This window comes from Aulonocara sp. 'chitande type north' Nkhata Bay, linkage group LG1, assembly GCF_057382095.1.
Source record: "Aulonocara sp. 'chitande type north' Nkhata Bay isolate Kocher_YH1m ecotype deep benthic linkage group LG1, A_spYH_male_GT1.1, whole genome shotgun sequence".
Classification (NCBI taxonomy): Eukaryota; Metazoa; Chordata; class Actinopteri; order Cichliformes; family Cichlidae; genus Aulonocara; species Aulonocara sp. 'chitande type north' Nkhata Bay.
Window position 1 is genome coordinate 11,063,045 of NC_141344.1, and position 21,672 is coordinate 11,084,716.

The 21,672-nt window shown below is 39.7% G+C and overlaps 1 protein-coding gene across 1 annotated transcript in view; it reads right to left on the bottom strand.

Annotated features, from left to right (window-relative positions):
- Positions 1–1,643: 1,643 nt before the first annotated feature.
- Positions 1,644–21,672, bottom strand: part of hcn4 (hyperpolarization activated cyclic nucleotide-gated potassium channel 4) — a 73,127-nt gene continuing 53,098 nt past the window's right edge. The window contains exons 7-8 of the mRNA XM_086267302.1: positions 7,785–7,949; positions 1,644–5,570 (exon numbers count right to left, since the gene is read on the bottom strand). Of these exons, the coding sequence (XP_086123428.1) occupies positions 3,304–5,570; positions 7,785–7,949 (2,432 nt within the window). The 3' untranslated portion in view covers positions 1,644–3,303. The remainder of the gene's footprint in view (positions 5,571–7,784; positions 7,950–21,672) is intronic.

A 21,672-nucleotide genomic window follows, 5' to 3' on the forward strand; every position in this document is an offset into this window, starting at 1 on the left:
GCAAAGACCAGGCCTTTTGGAACAATGTGCTCAGGAAAAGAGAAATCAAATATTATTCTTTTTGTAATAATATTAATATGCATGTTTGACACAGATCAGAATCAAGTTTTCAGGAGCAAAAAAACCTTATTGTCAGTGAATGAATCACCAAATTGTGTGTTTAGAGGGAATTTGCTGCCTGACTGCAGATTTTACAGTCATTCATCCCACTATGAATTCTGCATTATATTGAAGAGTGCCTAAAGACAATGAAAGGCTGTCTGAAGTTTCACACTAGTAGTATACACATTAGGAGATGCAACAAGGAATGGCTCAAATAAAGAAAAAGGGGTAGTTATGGAATGGCTTAGTCGTAGCTCAGATTTGAATCCTGTTGAAAGATTGGGAGTGAAATAGGAAGCACATAGAAGAAAAACATCAAACATCTTGAAATTAATATAATTTTATGTTATTTATGCTTAAAATTACTTTAAAAAAGTGCAAAATGGCTTTAGAATTGTAGTTACTTTTTCCACAAGACTATTACATCAACTGACACATTTGTTGAATAAATAATTGCAAACGTACATAAGCATACTTTTGATCCTATTTGATGCACTAAGAGCCAGGTCCTGTTAATCAAATGTATTTGATTAATGCATCATATAAGTATGACCACCTTTACAACAGCACAAGTTTTAGCAGTTTCCTGGTCTTCATTCAGGTGTGTGTTAACACAATGCTACAGTCTTCACAGGAATGGATGTCCTATTAAATTCACCCCAAGGACAGGCCTTGGAATGTTCAGAGAAGCTGACAAAAATACAAAAATAAAACAAGAGCTGCAGCTCAGACTCTACAGGCCTCAGTTAGCATGTCAAATGTCAAAGTTTATGACAGTACAATTGGAAGGGTTGCCAGGAGAAAGCCTCTTCTCTCTACAAAGAACATGGCAACACAAAACGTAAGACTTCTGGAACAATGTCCTTGAAGAACAAAAAACACCACAGTGGAGATGTTTACCTATAATGCACAGCACCACGTTTGGTGAAAACCAAACACAGCATATCAGCTCAAACATGTCATACCAACTGTCAAGCATAGTAGTGGAGGGGTGACTTGCATTTGTTTTGCTACCTACAGCAGACCTGGGCACCTTGCAGTTATTGAATTGACTATGAACTCCTCTGTGGACCAAAGTATTTTAGAGTCAAATGTGAAACCATCTGTCCAACAGCTAAAACTTGGCTAAAACTGGGTCATGTAACAGGACAATAATCTCAAACACAGCAGCGAATCTACAACAGAATGACCGAAAAACAAAAGAATCAAGGTGTTGCAATGGTGTGGTCAAAATCCATACTTCAACCTGGTTGAAATGCTGTGTCTTAAGATCTTAGGATGAATGCTCACAAACCTTAATGAACTGTAGCAACATTGCAAAGAGGAGTGGGCCAAATTTCCTCTATAACGAAGTGAGAGACCAATAAATTCATGTGGAAAATGATTACTTGAAGTTGCTGATAAAAGCTGCTGATTCCACAAGCTATTAAATCAATGAGTGTACTCGTTTTCACTTATATACATACACATATATATATATATATATATATATATATATATATATGTGTGTGTGTGTGTGTGTGTGTGCGTGCGTGCGTGTGTGTGTGTGTCAAAATCTCTCTTATCTTTACTTATTAAGTAATCTATGTATTGGAGATTATATTGCAATTGTACAATTTTTCTCAGGTTTACTTTGGCAATGTAGTTATGCATCAATATTTTAAGGAACACATGCAGAGGAGTAATCTGTTTTAGAGAACCTAACTGAGTAACACATCCAATAACCTCACAAACAATTTAGCAAGTACTTATTCTGTGTCTTGGTAAAGGACACTTTGGCAGTAGAAATGGCTGCTGCTGCTGCTGCTGCTGGAAACATCTGTCAAAGATATTGAATCCATGACCTTTTCAGTGGTGGAACAGTCTCTTAACCCCCTGGAGCATTGTGCCTTCAGTTAATCTACAATAGCAAAAGTACTTACTTACATTCAACTTCATCTCCAACTCAGCAGTAGCTTTCAAAAATGTCTTTGTTGACAGCATATGACAACTAAAATAGAAGTAATTAAATATCAAGGTGTATTCTAGTTTCCAGCATTTTTCAAATACTTCAGATTGTGTACTGAATATACTGTTTTTCCTACATGAAAGTCTAGTTTGTGGGATATTAAACATCTGGCTATTTTTTACTTTAAATTGTTTGCGTGCTACACAGTGCATCATACACGCTAATGGAAGTCCTAGTTTTTGTGTAAAAAGGCTCTGATGATCATTCTAGGAAAAAGTTTTGCTTTGCATCTGACTGTTCCACTGATTCACACATATTAGCACTAACACTCACACATTAACAGTTGCTCACAGTCAGGGGAAAAAATATGCTTTCACATGCTTTCTACACACATTAGCAACATGAGCTTGGAAGACAAAGTGAGCTTGTTAGGACATGATTGAGGACTCTGCAGAAAGCCAGTCACTCACATACTGTTACGTCTCAATATTTAGACGGAGGGGAGCTCGCTGAACCCCTGTACCCCTGCTTCAAAAACAGTAGTAATTTGAGAAAGTGGTAGAAAGCAAGGATAATGGGTCAAGAAGTGGTGAAGTATTATCCCACAGGAAAAGTCTTTTTGGTTTCCTAAAATCTCTTCTCCATCCCTCAAGGTTTTGAAAAGATTATACAGAGAATAAATAAGTACAATCTAATAGATACATTTAAGGATCAACAATATGTGATCCTAAATGAGATAATACAAGAGTCAGTCTGTCTCAAAGCATGTTTTTTCGCTAAAAATGTAGATAATTTTTAAACACACACACGCAAAAAAAAGAAAGAAAGACAAAAACATTGATACATGCAGGTGTTAGTGCATAGGTTCCTGCAGAAAACGAGTATTATTGGGTAGTCCATTGAATCACCTAAACATCACAACATGAATTTGGCATAGTTATAGAAATAAATAAAATGACTGTCTTTTAAATGGAGATCATTTTCACACCCTCCTAGTCCCTTGATTAACTTATCATTTAAATATAACTCTATCTATATACACAGTATCAATGAATAATAAAAGGAAAAAGCATAAATCAAACAAAGTGTACTATAGAGCTCTGAGTTGCCCTATGAAGTGTCTTTTAAATCACAGTAAATGTAAAATCTTGGTAAAAATAAAGTGAAAAATAGTCTGAAGACAGAAAAGAATGCCACAAATGGAGATCATTTGTGTTTTAGTTCAAAGGAGCACAGGAGGGTGTGATCAATCCTCACAAATTTGAAGGGAGTTTAGAGCGGACAGACTGAGGTTCTAGATCAGATGAAAAGGCAGCAGAGTCCCTCCGTAAAGACAAGGCTGGTGAGGCCCCGGAGGAATAAGTCTGGTGAGGGTGCCCCGGAGACATCTGGATTGGAGGAGTCATGTGCCCTGGCACTGAGCTACAGGGTTTGGGTACAAGAGTAGGAGAGGAAAATGGAGAAGGGTAATACCCAGTTTCTATTGAAGAGCAAGGAGTTTGGTGGCTTAAGACCTGGGCCACCTCCTGGGGCAGGGATGAATGGGAGCTAGATAAAAGCTTTAGGTCCTCAGAAAAACGTCCCAGAGGGGAATCTCTTCCTGTACTTTGTGGCTGGCTTGGAAGCTGTGAAGGAAAACAAGTTTGAGGCATGAGCAAAGAACTGTGGGATCCTGTGACACTAGAAGGGTCACTGTAGTGGAAAGTCCTGCCTGCCACAGGGCTTTGAACAGTGGGACTGGGTGCGACTGGAGTAAGGCAGGGTGAGGCGTTTGCTGAACCATACTGGGCCAGAGAAGCCAATGCAGACCTTTCCAGTGACATCTGGTGAGGTAAGCAGCCAGACTGGAGGCCTGCCAGGCTAGAATGGCTGAGGGAAGATGGGGAGCCCTCAGCAGGCTGCTGACTGTGCTGTCCTCTACCAGAGGATGGGGAACCTTGTGGAGGGGACTGGAAAAGGTTTAATCCACTGGTAGTCCTGCCTCCTCCAGCAAACTGCTGCAGAGGAGCCACCTGAGGAGGCTTGGCAGGTGGTTGGTTTTGGGGAAGCTGACCAGATAGAGAATTATTAGATATAGGGCTCTGACAACGAGAGGAACTAATAAGCCCAGAAGTAATTCCTCCAAGAGAACAAGCTGTAGATCCTGCTATATGGCTTCCAATTGTGCCACTTACTGCTCTGCCTATATGTCCTCCAGTCACTCCTCCAACTGTCCCACTTGAACCTCCACCTAAATGGCTAGTTGTTGATCCACCAGAAGTCCTCCCCATTGATCCGCCAGAATTTCCTTGTGTTGAATCACAAGAAAATCCTCCAAATGTTCCCCCTGAGGCTCCACCATAAACCAGTCCCACTGATCCATCAGAAGCCCGTCCCAGGGATCCTCCAGTGGTAGTCACTGCCAGTGATTCTCCAGAAGTTCCACTGACTGACCCCCCGGAAGCTATTACCAGTGATCCTCTGGAAGTCCCCCCAATTGATCTCTTTGCCGTATCAGTTATGGGCCCACATGTATTGGGTACCACCAATCCACCTGATAACCTGCTACAAACAGTTTCCACTGCTCCCTCAGATACTCCTACCTTGGTTTCCCCTGAGATCCCTCCTACTGATCCACCATTAGCTCCTCCCAACCCAGAGTGCCCACCAGAAGTCACTTCTAACAACCCAGTTGTATAGTCCTCTCCCGCCCAGGAAGTGTCCCCACCAGTGGCCCCTTCCACAAAACCTCCAACTGCTCCACCTAAAGTCCATCCCGTAGCACCACCACAAGCTCCAGCTAAACTTCCACTTAGTCCTGACCCTGTGCTTCCACCTATAGATCCTTGGTGAAAGAGGTTTGAGAGAGGTGGTGTACCAGAGCGGAAGGATTTTTGATTTTGTGGTTGAGGGTGCAGCTGGGCCGTACTAGATGAAGGTGAACCAGAAGATGAAAACTGACCAAACGGGAACACGGAGGTTGCTCCTCCACTGGACACAGGCCCAGACCTGCAAGGTCCGCGTTGTATTCCGCTACCTGAAGCATGCTGGCTTGAACTAGTTGCCCCTGAACCTGATGTAATTTGCTGGGCCCGGAAAGACGCCAGCAATGGCATGTCTATCCCAGTTTGCAGCTTAGAAGGTGTGCTAGAAGGAGAGTCCCCAGCAGAGCCAGGTGATGTGGATGAAGGAACAAATGTGTGAAACTTTTTAAGTCGGCTAGGAGGGTCCTTCAGGGAACCAAGGACAGAAACTGGAGGTCTGAAGAGCGTTGATGGGAGGTGGGGATGGTGTGTCAGGGCTATGGCTACAGAGGTGGTGGCAGCTGCTGCCTGGAGAGGTGCTTGGATGAGTGGGGCCCAGATGACAGGGGTAGGTGAGGGCGGTGTCTGTGGTGGAGCGTTCTGCATGAGGTGGGCACAGTGGGCCATGTCCCTGTCATGCTGCACAATCTGCTGGATGATCTCATTCTCCTGGTAGTTGAGTACACCAGAGCTGAGGTCGTGTTGCACCTTGTGCTGCAGGATGGAGTTTTTCTTGCCTTTAAGAGCGCATGTCCATGCACACACAAAGACAGACACACAGAAAACAAGAGTGAAAAGTAAGAGAAGAAAGAATATTCCAAAAACCCTTTCTAAAAGAAGAAGCTAGCATAATAACAGGTATGAACGAAAAGGATAAACATTAGATTAGCTTTTAGTGTGATTCCATAAGTAAAAAGGGGAAATCGTAAAACAACCATTGTGTCATAATATTTTGGTGAACAATATTTTGGTGACATGCTTGATACAAAATAAACACTGTAAAAAAGAAAAAAGAAAAAAAGACAATAAACCTGGAGGTATCCCTCTCAGAGGGAGTGTGTAATTGATTCGTTTTTGTTTTTCAGTTTGTTAGCATTCTTGTCCATAGTTTTCAAGATATCATTTTCAAATTTTGTGTGACGGTAGATACCAATAGCAGCTCGAACTGAGTTAACTGTGATGAAAATCAGGTCAAAGTCATGGTCACACCAAATGTGAAAATTAATAAAAACTTAAAAAAATTTTTTTAATGGATTCCCTTAAAACTTCACAATAATATACTAGGCCTTGGGGGACATGAGTGCCTAGGTTGGCTAAGCATTTGACCTTGACCTTCATTGTTAGAGCCGAGGTCAAAGTTGACCTTGAAACTTTTTCTCCAGAAACCATACCAGGTTATATATCATACAATCCTGATCAAAATTTTAAGACCACTTGAAAAATGGCAAAACATCATATTTTGCATGTTTCAGCCTGTTTCAGTTTAAGCACTGTTTTCAATAAATTGCATGTTTAAAAAAACGTTTTGTCTCACATTTCTTCTTGTTGCATGTTGAAGCTCTACTTGGAACCTTGTTAAGATCCAAACACGCAAAATATGATTTTTTTTGCCATTTTTCAAGTGGTCTTTTGATCGGAACTGTATGAAAGAGCATGAGGAGAACACATATTTTATTTTTTTTAAATATTATGTCCTAAGGCATCACAATGATGCCATAACAGGCTAACTATATAGCCTTTATTAAAGTCCTTGTCCTTCCGAGGGAGTTGTGCTCTCTGAGTGCTCTTGTTCTAAAATGCAACATCTATGCAACAAAAAAATTTATGTGGAAAAAATATTAATACTAAATCTGAAATTCCATTTTAGAATAACAATTATCCTGTGTTCATTTGTTCATTTAACTATTGCTTACTAAAGCTTTTTGTGCTCCGTCACGTTTTCACTCTGGTAATGTATGTACTTTGAAGTACCTGTGAGGTGTGCACAAGGTCAAAGAAATAAGGTGAGCGTCATTATGGCAGGCATAGCAACTGCTAAACTACCCTCTTAACAAAATGTGCACAGTCTGGATGCTAGAGTCCATTAGTCATTGTTCAGTGGCTGCGCTAGCAGTGATGGGGTTAATTCACATGACTGCCATTTTCAATTTGGTGTTAACAAAAGGCTGTGAAATCTGATGATACTGCAAACGCTATAAGCCCCAGATCAATCTGTCCAATTTTCTGTTATGACTGGTGTCAGATTACTTGAGCTTTTTCTGTGACGTATTGGAACTATTTTAGCCAGCCTGACCTTGCACCTCTTGACCTTTTATCACCTGCACACTTCAAATCAGATTGTGCCAAGTCCATCAAGAGAGTAATTAATTTGCAGATTTCACCTGTTTCAGTTACTTTATTAGGAAACATGGTGTACATAGGCATCAAGCCCAGGAGAAGGGATGGACACAAGAGACCATTTCACAGAAACATTCCTATCAGCCCACCACATCTTTTTCAAAGCAGCCATTTTCTACAAAGAGACCCCCTAAAGCATTTTCGCTATCTACCATTCTAAACATAGCTGAGGATAAAACAGCATGCAGCGAAGGCTGAGTGATGATACAGGCATCCGTTTCATTGTGAATTTTTCATCTGCCTAGGCTGAGCCTGGGAACAGTGATGGATATGGAGAGAATATCAATTGTATGAGTAAGAGAAGTCACACAGGGATTTTAAAACCGGAGCTCTATCTGCATGTTTATATGCAGATGACTTTGAAAGTAATTTCAGTCACTGAGTATCACTGAGAACAGTTTTAAACCCCCTAAGTTTTGTCTAAGAGCTCCAGTTCTGGTTTGAAAGTGTTTGCTCTCTTGATGGAAAATGCTATCAAAACTCACTAAATGAAAATATGTAGTACTGGTTTGCACTTTGGCTTAAATGGATGAGACTGGATGTGATTTTCTCACCAATACGGTCCAGCCGGTCCAGAGCAACAGTCTCAAAGGCCCTTCTCATCATAGGATATTCCTCCAGTACCTCATTGAAGTTGTCAACAGACAATGAGTACAAGCGGCAGTACGTGTCAGCTCGGACGCTGGCTGTCCTTCTGCCCCGTGTTAGCAAACAAATCTCTGTAAGAAAACACAACAGATAAGACATGAGTGTTTTCTGGTGTTTAAAGCTGGAGGTCACCTGCAATATAGCCAGAATTTTTAAAAAATGTATACCCGTGGAAGTAGTACTTTTTACTAAAGGCTAAACTAGGAACGGTGCCAGATGTTTAATTATTATCAAATTACAAACACAATTTCAACTAAATAAAACCTTTCTGAAGAGATTCTGATCCAGCGTATTTCACAGCTCTCTCCACCACCATCATCAAAATGAGTCAATGTATGTTCAAGTTTAAATATATTTATAGATTTTATCTTTTTTTTTACAAGCCATCCTCTCTACATAAAATACACGTATTTAAAAAAGTAAACAAAAAGGTATTCTTAGTTTTAAAAAAAAAAAAAAAAACAGATATTTATTATTTTCTGAAGTATATAATTTCATGACTTTCATGTTTTTTACCTGATAATACAGCATGTAAACTGTAACATATAATTTAACAGAAAATATTTTCCTGTTTTAGCAAAAATCATTTTGTGCAGCAGTGCAATACTTATTTTTTTCACATGTCTGCCAGCCCTTATCTGCCAGAAGTACTCAGGAAAACGAATGCTTCATTTACTACTGTACAGTTCTAATTCACAGTCCCGTGTGTGGGTACAACTATGTCTCTGCTGCATGCAGATCTTGTTTATTTAAGTGGAATATTGCTGTGGAAGAGTTTGAATTTGCAAATAATCATATATGTGCATCTGGGCTGCACAAACGCATGTTAATATAGCGTGCTATATGTGTGTTTGATCATGACAGTAAGGCAATATATGAAGACAAGATACACTATGTGCATATAAATATGCTTATATAAAAATGATGTATACATAAGTAAAATATAGTATATTCTATAACTTTATATTACATTAACTTTGACTTGTGTACATATATATTAATAATAGTCATTTATACCATGGGATTAATAGTTTATTAATATCCTTTCTGTTTAACATTTATATCATCACATCAAGCTGTCATCTCCCTTCCTGTGGTCTGTATCGCACTGCCTGTTTCTTATAAACCCAGGATCCAGCTCATTCTGACACTTATCTTCTCAATAATGCCACACTATACACTTTCTTTATATGAGATCAAATTGTTTAAAAAATCCCACTAGAATAGTTTGACTCTCAAATGTAAAATCTACTTTTCATGTGCTTTTATTTTATCTATTAATGTGTTAGATTTTCTTTTTGCACATATCAAAAGCCTCTTTCATCAACATGGAGACATGACAGAGAAAAGAAAACAAACAAAAAAACATGTAAATTTCTCTGTTGTGCAAGTTTTCATATGTGGCTCCATTGAAAGTGAGCTGTGTGTGGGCGCATGATGTAAAATGGATGCTGTCAATGATCCAGGGCTTGTTAGAGGCTAGACACAATCAAAGCTAATCACATCAGTTTCTTTCATCCTGTTAAAATTAGTGCTCATATCAAAATATCAACAAAGCTATAATATGTATATTATATATATATATAATATCTAATATTTCTACCAATCACATGAGGATAGACCAAGATAAACCAAATTAGAAAATAAACAAATGTAATGTCGTTATTCATTTAAACTTATCTGCGCTAGGCTCTTTAGGCTACTGTCTGCTGCTGTCTTATAGTTGCATTAGTTTCATCTTCCTGCATCTGCTCACCTTCATGCATTGCTTATGGAGCAGTAAAGACACAGGTAAAGTCAGATAGTGTTAACCATGTTACATTATTGTTATTACATTATCATAAGTGCAATATATATATATATATATATATATATATATATATATATATATATATATATATATATATATATATATATATATATATATTTATTTATTTGTTTATTTTAAAGTTACTTGAGGAAGGTTGGGGTGCAGTAGCATGGAGCAAGGGTAGCATGTTGGCTGTTTACCATGATTACACAAACATTATGCAGGAGTAGTAGTAATGGATAGTATATATTAATTTTAAATAACATGAATAACTGAAACTTAAACAGAATGTTAAACTACAGCTTGTTAGGGAGCTCATTCTCTGGACAATACTTTCTTTAAACCTATTTTCTTTAACATATTTTAATAATAATAATCGATTGGATTTATACAGTGCTTTTCAAGGCACCCAAAGCGCTTTACAATGCCACTATTCAACTTAAAAGAAATGCAGCTGTGAAGTGTAAAAGTGAGATCATTGGTCATGGTATTTGAATGCAATCTATAATGTGATATCTAGAATCCCCTATATCAGTATACTTTCCTAAATGTTGCCTGTTCAAACAAGGGCAGTAGAATTTTATCACAATTTTAAAAAGAAAAGATATTTTATGAAAGTATGACCTCGTGTAGCCTTGAAGAACAGGTCAGAAGATCAACATAATTTAGCTTAGAATGCCTATATATTATTCCCTTTATGCTTATATATTGTCAATACAAAAATGGCAGTAAGAAACAGGGTGTTAGATCACCATAGCATTAACACTTTGAACTTCAGTTCATTTTATTGACCATGACCTTGGTGTACATAAGAGCCTAATGTTCTTTGGGGGTGATTTTATTTTCCTTTACCCTGCCCAACCCTCTTATACTGCATACTGCAGATACAAAAACATTATTCTCATCACGATCTGCAAAAGGAACTCATTAACCTAAAATGAAAGTCTTCATGGTGTAGCAGTTGTCAGTGACAGATATTGGTAAGCACATATAGACTATATATAAGACATATAGCACTATAGAGAGAAAAATGTAGCCACTGTGACATTATCCATTTGTTAGCGAAATAAAGAAATAAAAAATATATGAGTGAACAGAGCAATTTTGGCTTTTATATGACAAAAACAAACAAAAAAAACAACGTAAGATGACAATGAGTTTCACAAACTACTGCGCAGAGACTGCCCTGGCTTCCATTAGGCTAAACAAGCCCTTGTATTCTTCTGGTCACTGAGTGTGAAGTGGCTATGATTGTGTGCAGTGGTTTGAAAATTGAGACAAGGGAACTGATGAAGAGAGAATGCATGATTTGGCAGCGAAGTAAGTAAGAAATACACTGTGTACTAGGGCTGCTCGATTATGGCAAAAATGATAATCACGATTATTTTCACTGAAATTGAGATCTCGATTATTTGACGATATTTATTTAACCCTTTAAGACCTACTATAGAACCAAGTCCGCCAGAGCTTATATTATATTTTTACATGTTGTAGAGCCATTTGTGGGAGCATTTCAATTTGCTATGCAACTGTTATAGCCCATATTTTAATAATATGTATGCATTAAGTCCATAGTAACTACATTAATTGCAAAAAAGTGCAATAAACTACAAAAAAAAAAATTGAAAATCGTTTTTTTTTTTTTTAAACATATATTACTACTTGGAGAAATTTAAGAGGTTTATCCTTCAAAACTTTAAATACAAAAAAAGTTGCAAAAAATAGTTTACAACAACAGGAAATTTATTTTGAGTGTCTTCATAGTTTTATTTTGGAGATACACCAATTTTTATATACTGCAGGAAAAGCGAAAAAAACAATCCTATGATGCAAATTTGCAAAGAAAACAGCAGGTGCATCAAAATAAACTATTTCCAGCAGTGCAATTCGAGTTCTAAGCATCCCAGCAACTATTCAGAAAAGTCAAACATGACCAGTATAGGTTTTTAAGGCCTACAAGTAAAAAAAACTACAATTTCCGCGAAATGACGTCACTTCCGGTTTCGACCAGCAAATGGCGGACATGTGACAGTTCGTCTGACGTCTGTTTCGCTGTGGGAAGTGTTACGAACAGCTGATCGGATCGGCAAAGCGTGTTTCTGGAATATTATGTTTTTGTTGCTGCAAGCTCTTTTTATGCAGTTTTTGCAAAGCTTTATGTGGAAGGAAACCGTGACCGAGGACAAGCTGATGGCATCAGATGTAAGTACAACTCCTCCGGTTTAATATGCAAAACAAATTATTGCGCTAGCTTACACGGTTCCGGTTCTACAGGGATTTAAAAATAGTTACACAAAACGGAGCGTGCTGCTCTGATCGGCTTTAAAGGGTTAACAATGACTTTAAAAAATAATATAAAATAGTGTGCAACACCACTGAAGATTTTTTTACCTCTCTTTTCAACCAACAGCAGTCACTCTCCTCTCCAAATAACTTCCGCTTAGCTTTCCGAGCTTCCCTCGGGTCCTCTTAATCAGCGGTCTCCAACCTTTTTTGCGCCACGGACGGTTTATGCCCGACAATATTTTCACGGACCGGCCTTTAAGGTGTCGCGGATAAATGAGGGAGGGGCTAATAATCGGCTCAGTCATTTTTAATGATCGTTGAAAGCCCAGATCGTAATCGTGATTAAAATTCGATTAATTGAGCAGCCCTACTGTGTACTATATATGAAACGTAAAAATAACCTCATATGCAGTGTTTTACTGTTTGTGTGTGAGAGCCTGAATGGACAATACCTAAGTTAGCAAGAGAGGTGAGTGGATGTGAACGACTGAGTAAAACAACAGTCTATATACAAATTTGCAATGCTTGTTTGCAGATGTGTTGCGAGTGTGTGCTGGCAGGGTAGCCCTGGCTATAGCTGTGCTGGGGAAGGGGGGTCCATTTCTCACAGCACTGCTCCAGTAATCCCCTTTGGAGAGGAGTGTCACAGCTCTGTATTAAATCCTCTTGTTCTGTGGGTTTCTGCAGGAAGTCAGGTATTGAGGCACAGTTAGCTATCAGGCCTGTAACTGAGTTTGCCGAAAGAAAGGGAAGCCAAACACAGGTTCATCTGAACTCCAAGTGTTATAAAAATAACTCAATAAATATATACATGTAATAGCCACAAAATTAGTATGCTAAAAGCATATACGGTACCTTGATGGTCAGTATTAAATATTTATATGTTAGAAGCGTCTTGGGCCACTGAGGAGCGGTTTTTTGAGATATGACTTTATCAAAGTCATGGACTAATATATATCTAATTGTGATCTATTGTTAATGGTGGTAGCAACTTGATTGCAAAAGAACTCCACGAAGAGCAAAAGAATAGCCAACATAGCCTAACAGTTTGGCCATATGACTTCTCTGTGATGACAAGTCAGAAATTTCACATTAAATACAAACTTGAATAATTCTGCATTATAGTATTGCTGTATTTATGTTTTGTTCTCTATGCATATATTTTGTATTCATTTTATATAATTTGAATGCTTTGGGTCTCTATTGGAGCCTACTCTAAAATGTAAAACACAAACTATGCTACACTGATGAGCACTTCTGCACTCCATTTCAAATTGAGGCTGCTTTTGTTGATGGTTCATAAGTTACATTCAATTTATTTATGAATGTTCTATTCCCATTGCTTACTCACATCTCTGACTCATCGCAGTGCTCCCCAAATCCTGCATGAAAGCATAGAACAAGCTTAGATGGTGTCGCTCTGCCTGTGTTCTCTGAGGGGTGTGTGTTTTCTCCTCAAACTGACTTCTGCTTCTACAATTACCCTTTACTGTTTGGTCTTTACTAACACTGAGACAGTTCTTTATCGGTTCAATTTCTGGGCTTTGTTATTCATAATGAACAAAGCTATAATATTATCAACATACAAAACAGCTGACTGGTTGTGATCAATATATGACATGGTGATAGTATTCTTTTGTCATTCTTGTTTCCAGTACTGTATTTGGGCATGCCAGTGCTGAAGACACAACATTTTACCATTACCATGATACACTCCTTTTTCACACTTAACTGACAATGCATTCATTAAAAAAGAATGAGCCTAATTAAAATTGGATGTTTCTCTGCTAAAAGAGGATGAAGACATCACCCAGTGGAAGCCCATGTGTGTTCACCAAGGTCAGGATACATATAGCCTTCTGTTGGATGATGCAGCCCATGTGTCCCAGGCTCTTAGTACAGGAACGATGGCTCCCCTGAGCCCCTCCACCAGCTCTCAAAGAGGCAAAGAGGAGAGTAAATTGTGTGTGTGGGAAAAATAATAAGAAAGGAAGAATCTAGAAAAAAAATGCACCTGGAAAGCATTTTTTTTTTTTTTATATTTGCTAAAATCTTCTTTACGACAACGTTTGCAATTCTCATATGTTGGATTTTATGTGTGCGAATGAAAACTGGCTGAATGTTGTGCAGTAAAGCTTACCTAAATTGACCTTCCTTTAGTCTACTTGCCAAAATATTCTGGATACCGTAATATTATTTAAAAGCATGTATCAAAACCTGAATCATCACTGAATGGCACACATCAAATGAGAATACAGCAGAGCTGAATGCCAGTAGAAGAAATGACAAGTTCCAGCTGTCTTTTGACATTTTACAGGACAGCTGTTGTATAAAAATGTTGGCAAAACTAGAAAGGGAATATATTTTTTCTCTAAAGACAAGTCTTGTTTTTGGAATCATTAATGATGTTTTTAATATACCCGGCATGCTTGTCATAATGATTGCTACACAACTAGAGAAAAAAAACACCAACCTGGACAACATATGTCCCTGTGATTTCCAACAAATATCCAACCCCTTTTATCTTGACTCCTGCAGCTCCCTGTCTGTCTATGTGCATGTTTTTTTTTTTCTTTCTTTGGCGTAGCTGCTCCTTTCAGCTGCTGACACGCATGCTCATTGTTATTTTATAAACTTCTGTATTATATCAAACCAAACTTTCCTGCTGGTCTTTGCCAGAATGTTCTGTAACCCACAGGTGTACGGTCAGGTTGGTACATTAGACTGTGCCTTGTGTACCAGCCAGCCTTCTTTGCTCCCAGTCACCTATTTGCCAGGCTTCACCACCTCCAGCCACATTTCTCATTAAGTTCCACTCCATTCTGCTCACTGCTCACTTCATCACCAAAATGCCAAGCTGCCTGGTCACTCCCTGCTGCCAATGCAAGCTCCCTTCTCCTCCTGCTCACCTATTGGCTCATTAACTTCCTGCAGCTTCTCCTCCCACTCTGCATGCCTCTGATTTTAGAGCTCTCTGATTTTTAGAGCTCTTCAATCTTCCCTACTTTTGCTGGCTGCGTATTAAAATTCTTAAAATGTTGTCTAAGTTAGCCCTCTAATGCTGACACTTTTAAAAGTATTTAATTTTTTATTTATTAACTAAAGGAATTCTATGATTATGCTTTTTGTTCTCACAAATGCTTTCAAAACACTGGACCACAGTGTCCTTATCCTTTGTCTGAAGCATGGTGTTGGCAATAAAGGCATTCCTGTGGAGCGGTTCAGGTTTTACTCATGTGGCAGTTTGTGAGGTTTTTGTCAGCGTATCGTCCTTTTTTCTTTTTTTTTATCTCAAATTTATTTGAAATCAGGCTTCTCATCATCTCCAGCTTAATTAAAAAAATTGTTCTAAGAAAAATATTCCATGGTCCATAACATGTATACACATTGTAGAGGTCCACTAATTATGTTCTCTGTGAGATTTTATAATTTTCCCATCCTTACAGGGATGCAGGAAGCTGGATAAAATGCAGTCAATTAGGGGGAAAAAACCTTTTAGATAAGACTGATACAAGTCAAGACAATAACATGTTCAGATGAGATTAAAAAAAATAGTCAATGCATGTAAGTGAATAGGTTTCATATTTAAACTAACAAAGGTTTATTTTAACATGAAATTTGTTCTGTGTTTATTTGTTAAGCTGCTTAACCTCAAATCACTTAAGCATAAAAATCATTTAAGGGATGAACCAGTGTAATACATGAGGTACAGGAAAGCTACTTAATGAATGTAGGTGAATACAAATGCTGCCCTTTGAATGTGTTTGTCTTAGTATGCATCTATCTGCATGATGTTTACATGTGTGTGGTTGTACCCGTCTTTCTCTGTGGTTACAAGTGTGTGTGTGAGTACGTGTGTATGAGTGTGAATTAATAAATATGAGCAGGCCGCCTTGGTCTGCGATAAAGAATTTGTGTCCTGCAGCCTGGTGTGGCAAAGCTCACCTGGACTCTGAGTCCTGCTGTCAGGTCCCATCTCCCTTCCCGACAGAGCCCCCAGCCTACAGAGCGGACACTCTCTAACCTTTGGAACATCCACAACGGGCTCACTGATTCCCAGTGACATGCAATGTTCGCTCCCTCACAGCATTAGCATAGCCACACGAACACCTTCTGTTTGCTAGCAACCACAGACAGGTAAAACATTTCTGGAATTTTTTCTTTTCAGTATCGTGGCTGATGCCGAGGTCCTGTCACATCTCATCATCTCTTTTTCACCATCTTGAACTTCAGCTGCATGATTTTCACAACACTGTGCAAAAGTCTTGAGCCACCCCTCTTTCCTTTTGATTATAGTTCTAAGGAACCAGACTTGTTGTAATGATAGTCCTCCAGGCTTTCTAAAGGTCTTTTTCTGTGGACACTGGCTGACTGTTAACTTATTTTCAGTCCAGTTATTGTGCCTGTTGTTGGCCATTTTTAGAAGAATGTTGTTGTTTTTTTTGTTTGCTTGCTTGTTTGTATTATTTTGTTTGTTTTAGACTAAACACTAAACCATTTAAGCATAAAAAAGACCACCTAATTAGGGGATGAACAGTTAGTGTGTTTACACATAACATACAACTTAAGAAATTGTATCTTTAGGCACTTTGTTAGTAGGAACCTTATGCAAGTCGTATAATTTGTTCCCATTTCGTTAGAAGAATCTACAAGATATGCTGAAGATAATGCACTTTGGCAGGCAAAGAAGAATGTTTTGCACCTATTTGCAATAAGTCAACTTGACATATTTCTATATGCAGGCAATGTCCTTAAGAAATCAGAAGAAACTGGACAAATGGAGGACAAAAGAAGTGGCAGACCTACAAAAGATCTACAGCAGATGAATAATATCTGAAAGTCATGTTCTTTAGAAACAGGGAAAAACCTGAGAGAGTTTAAACTGTGTTGAAAAACAAAAGTGGTCCTACAAAGTACTGACTTTCAAGCTCCTTAGAATTGTGCAAAATCCTTTTTTGCCTTATATACAATGTATTCCCATGCATGTCTGCACGCATCAGTAAATGAATTTACATATTTTCCATTTTACAAGTAAAATATAAAGAAATGAGGACTGTCTCAAGGCTTTTTGTACAGTACTGTAGAAAATATTCAAATCTACAGCTGTTTTGGCTCAAAAAAGCCTGGTAAATAAAGTACTAAATACAAATCCTTTAAAGAAATCTAGTGCAGGAACTGCTGAAAGCAATGACATATCGTTTGCTACTGACCAGGAAATAATACAATTGGATTAATAATGCATATATTTTACTCTGCAAGCACTACTTAGTGTATACAGTGTATACTCCTTAACCACAATATAACAAAATCATTAAAAAAAACACTTTGATCCATAATGTGCGAGTGCAAGAACTGATAAGCAGGATTGATAGGCAGGCAAACTAACATTTCCATTCTACTGAGAATTTCTACAAGAATCGGTTCTCAATTCCCGTCCCCAAACAGAGGACCTCTTTGGTTGTTCTGCAGTGCCAGACACAACAGGGCAACCTAGTGATGTTGGCAGTAGATCTTTTGGATCCTGTGGGTTGGCATATCTGGCATCTCTTTTGAATGCTCTATTAGATTGGGATCGGGGGACTTAGAATGCTGGGTCAGTGCCTTGGATTCTTTGTTGCAGTCCTCAAGCCTTTCCAGGGTAATCTTTGTAATGTGGTGGGGCATATTGTCCCACTAGGTGAGGCCAATGCTGTTGGGGGTGGTGTTGCTATGGCTTTTTTTCTGCTTGGTCTGGTATCACAGTAATGTGAATGCGAATTTTGGGATCCATGGTTTCCCAGTGAAACACTGCATTATAATGAGTTAATCAGTGTTACACACCTCACCTGTCAGTGGTGTAAATGTTGTGACTGATCAGTTGTACACATAACATTGCAGCATTACATCATATTCACAGCTGACAGCATGGCACCTTTAGTGTTTGGACGATGCAGCCCAACCATGTGTCACAACATATTATGTTGTATCAAATCTTCCACTGTGTGAAAACACAGAAATATATCATCCTATCCAACCTGTTATTCTATATATAATATCAACCATTCTGTCATTCAGTCAAATAACTTCTCCAGCAGAAGAGCTGCAGAGGTGTTAGCTGGGTTATGGACTGAAGGATTACCTGGGCCTTTGCTCCTGCAAGCCCCTTGCACTGACTCACTCGGTCGAGGTGGCCATTTGGCAGCTATATAGCACAGCCACTCTGAACACTGATAGTGGGATTGGGGGTGAGGGAAAGAATTGAGAGTGAGAATAAATGGGAGAAGTATTAGTTCCTTAACCTAGGATTTCACAAGACTAGGGATTTAGAGAGCACAATTTACAGAGAACCACTCAGAGTGAGTACAGCCAAAAGATGACACAGGAGATTGAAAAGTGTGCAGTCAACTCATCTCTCTTCTTCAGTCCCCTCCCTCCCTCTGACTCTGTCTTTTTTTCTTTCTTTTTTTCAACCAACTTAGAGATACTACAAGCCACTCACTGAGAGTCAAAGTGAGCCATCTTAGAGGCACAATCAAAGGCAGTTTTTGATAAGCACCTCTGACTGGCATGCACAGCCACCACAAGGTTACTGATCTTTACTCTAACCAAGTGAGACCACAGTCTGCACTGCCAACACTGCAGGCAACAAAGGATGAACTATAACAACACAATAACCTCCTCAGTCTGGTCGCTAAGTGGGTAGCAGAGATGCTATTTGGATACTAAGCGATTCAATATTGTACTATAAGGAGAGAAATAGGCAAGTGGAGGATTGTGGTGCTGGGCGCATGTTTTCTTTTTGAGCCCAGCGCAGCGTCCAGAGAGCAGCCTTGGCACCGATCCATGTGTCCCTTGGCGTTAGTACTGCAGTCACATTACATTTCCCCTCTCATCTGGATCGCTGTGTGCCCAGCAGACGCTCCCATCCAGGGCATGTCGTGTCCACTTTAGACTTTAGGCTCTCTGGCTTGAGCTAATCCAACAGCTAACAAATTGGAGTAGACTGCTGAGTAAATAATTGTGTAAATAATTCAGATTGTCCATAAGTGAATGAGTTAGGGTATGTAATTTTGTTGAGATGCAGAAGAGCAAATACATACACAATTAACTGAATTGCAAACTGGGATCCACTGATAATGACACAGTTTGACAATAAGAAGACAGACAGAAGACTGGATGGTTTCTGTTTCTCATTCATTTGCTCACACAGTCACAAAACATTACAATCTATGCAGGGTGGATCTCCATATTTTTGTTCAGAAAAAAAACACTCACTGCTTTCAGACTTCTGCTTGCTGATACTGACAGCCACACTGAAATCCACATGTGCCGCACACTCTCTGTGCTGATCCTGCACCAATTAATTTCATGAATGACTAACTCATGTTTGGTAACAAACTCCCAGTAGCTCTAGGCTTACCTCACTAGCCCCCACCCTTACACCCCAGGAGAAGTGGCACTGCCAGCAATACTCACAGGATAATGGAGTCAAAAGCCTTGTGCCTATATTACACGAAAGGGAAAATAATTACGGATCCAAGGCTTAAGATTAAAGCAAGCAAGCCAATTTTGGTTTCAGAATCAGTGCTTTCGCACTTTTGTGTGTTGTGATACTTATGTCTGTGAAGGTTCTCAATCATCCAGGTCATCGTAGTCTAAGAAGCTTGGAAAGAAAAGCGTCTGGACTTCTTTGAGTTGCTTGAAGATGTTTCACCTCTCAGCCGAGAAGCTTCTTCAGTTCTAAGCTCAAAAGGTGGAGAGTCTCAGATTTAAACCCAGTGGGAGTTTCCCCCCAAAGAGGGACAAAAGGACCCCCTGATAGTCCTCTACCTAATCACATGAGCCAAGGTGTGAATGCGGGTGTGGGTCCCAATCAGCCAGGGTTTCGGGTGAGCTCATTGTGAAACCTGGCCCCACCCTATCATGTGATTTCCTGAGGTCAGATGGCCCAGGATGTGAGTGGGCGTTAAGGTGTCTGGGAAGGGAACTGAAAACTGGATTATAGATGGCAGACAGTTGGTGTCGTAAACCACCGCCTCTGTTCAACGATGGTCGCTCACAGTGGACATAGATGGCTTCTTTCACTCCTCTTTCAAAACATCTGTGCTCTCTGTCCAAAATGTGAACATTGGCATCCTCGAAAGAGTGAACTTTGTTCTTTAGATGCAGATGAACTGTTGAGTCTTGTCCCGTGGAGGTGGCTCTTCTATGTTGTGCCATGCGCTTGTGAAGTGGCTGTTTGGTCTCTCCAATGTAGAAGTCTGGGCATTCCATGCTGTACTGTACAGCATACACCACATTGTTAAGTTTGTGTTTAGGAGTTTTGTCTTTCGGGTGAACCAGTTTTTGTCTGAGTGTGTTGCTGGGTCTGAAGTAAACTGGGATGTTGTGCTTGGAAAAAATTCTCCTAAGTTTCTCTGATACACCGGTTACATAGGGGATGACAATGTTGTTGCGTCTGTCCTTCTTATCCTCCCTCGCTGGTGTCTGATCTTCTTTTCTGTGCATCTTTGCTGACTTTAAGAACGCCCATTTAGGATAACCGCATGTTTTAAGTGCTTCCTTTACATGTGTGTGTGTTCCTTCTTTTTCCCTTCAGGCTTAGAGGGAACATGTTCTGCCCGGTGGTGTAGGGTCCTGATTACCCCAAGTTTGTGTTCCAGAGGGTGATGGGAGTCAAAGAGGAGATACTGGTCCGTGTGTGTGGGCTTCCGGTAAACTTCAATGTTGAGGTTGCCATTCTCTTCAATGTGCACAGCGCAGTCCAGGAAAGGCAAACAGTTATCCTTTGTGTCTTCCCTGGTGAACTTGATGTTTTTATCCACGGCGTTAATGTGTGCAGTGAAAGATTCCACTTCTTGTCTTTTGATTTTGACCCAGGTGTCGTCTACATATCTGTACCAGTGGCTGGGTACTCTCCCTTTAAAAGAGCCAAGAGCCTTGCTTTCCACTTCCTCCATGTAAAGGTTGGCTACAATAGGCACAGCCATGTTTTTGTCTGTAGAAACCCTCGTTGTATTTGAAATATGTAGTGGTGAGGCAGAGGTCTAACAGTGTGCAAATCTGATCGGGTGTGAAGTTGGTCCTGTCTTCCAAGGAGCCGTCTTCTTGTAGTTGTTTTCTGACAGTCTCCACTGCCTCCGTGGTGGGTATGCAAGTGAAGAGGGAGACTACATCAAAGGACACCATGGTTTCATCTGGGTCCAGGGTAAGTTTCTGGACCTTGTCGGTGAAGTCGGTGGAGTTCTTGATGTGATGTGGGGTGTTCCCCACAAGAGGTGCTAGGATGGTAGCAAGGTGTTTCGAGATGTCGTAAGTGTCATGGTCCTGCGACCATGACTCAGTGACTTTATGTTTATGTACTTATTGTTATTACTTTCATTATTATTCATGGCTGTTTTGGGATGGTTTGTGTTTGGGATTTTAGACACTGGGTTCTGGGTTTGTGCTCCCTCTGTTGGTCCCTGGTGTTAGTGTTCCCCTGTCTCGTCAGGTTAATCAGGTCCAGCTGTTTCCCCCATCTGTGTGTGATTTCCCAGTGTCTCTTTGTGTATTTATACCGTGTGATTTCCTCTGCTCCTCGTCGCGTCGTCTGTGTTCCTACCTGTGTTCCTACCTGTGTTCCTACCTGTGTTCCTACCTGGTGTAATCCTCTGCGTGCTCTCCCTGCTGTTCTCCCTTCATGTTCAGGTTTGCCACTCCTCTGTGTAGTTTATCCC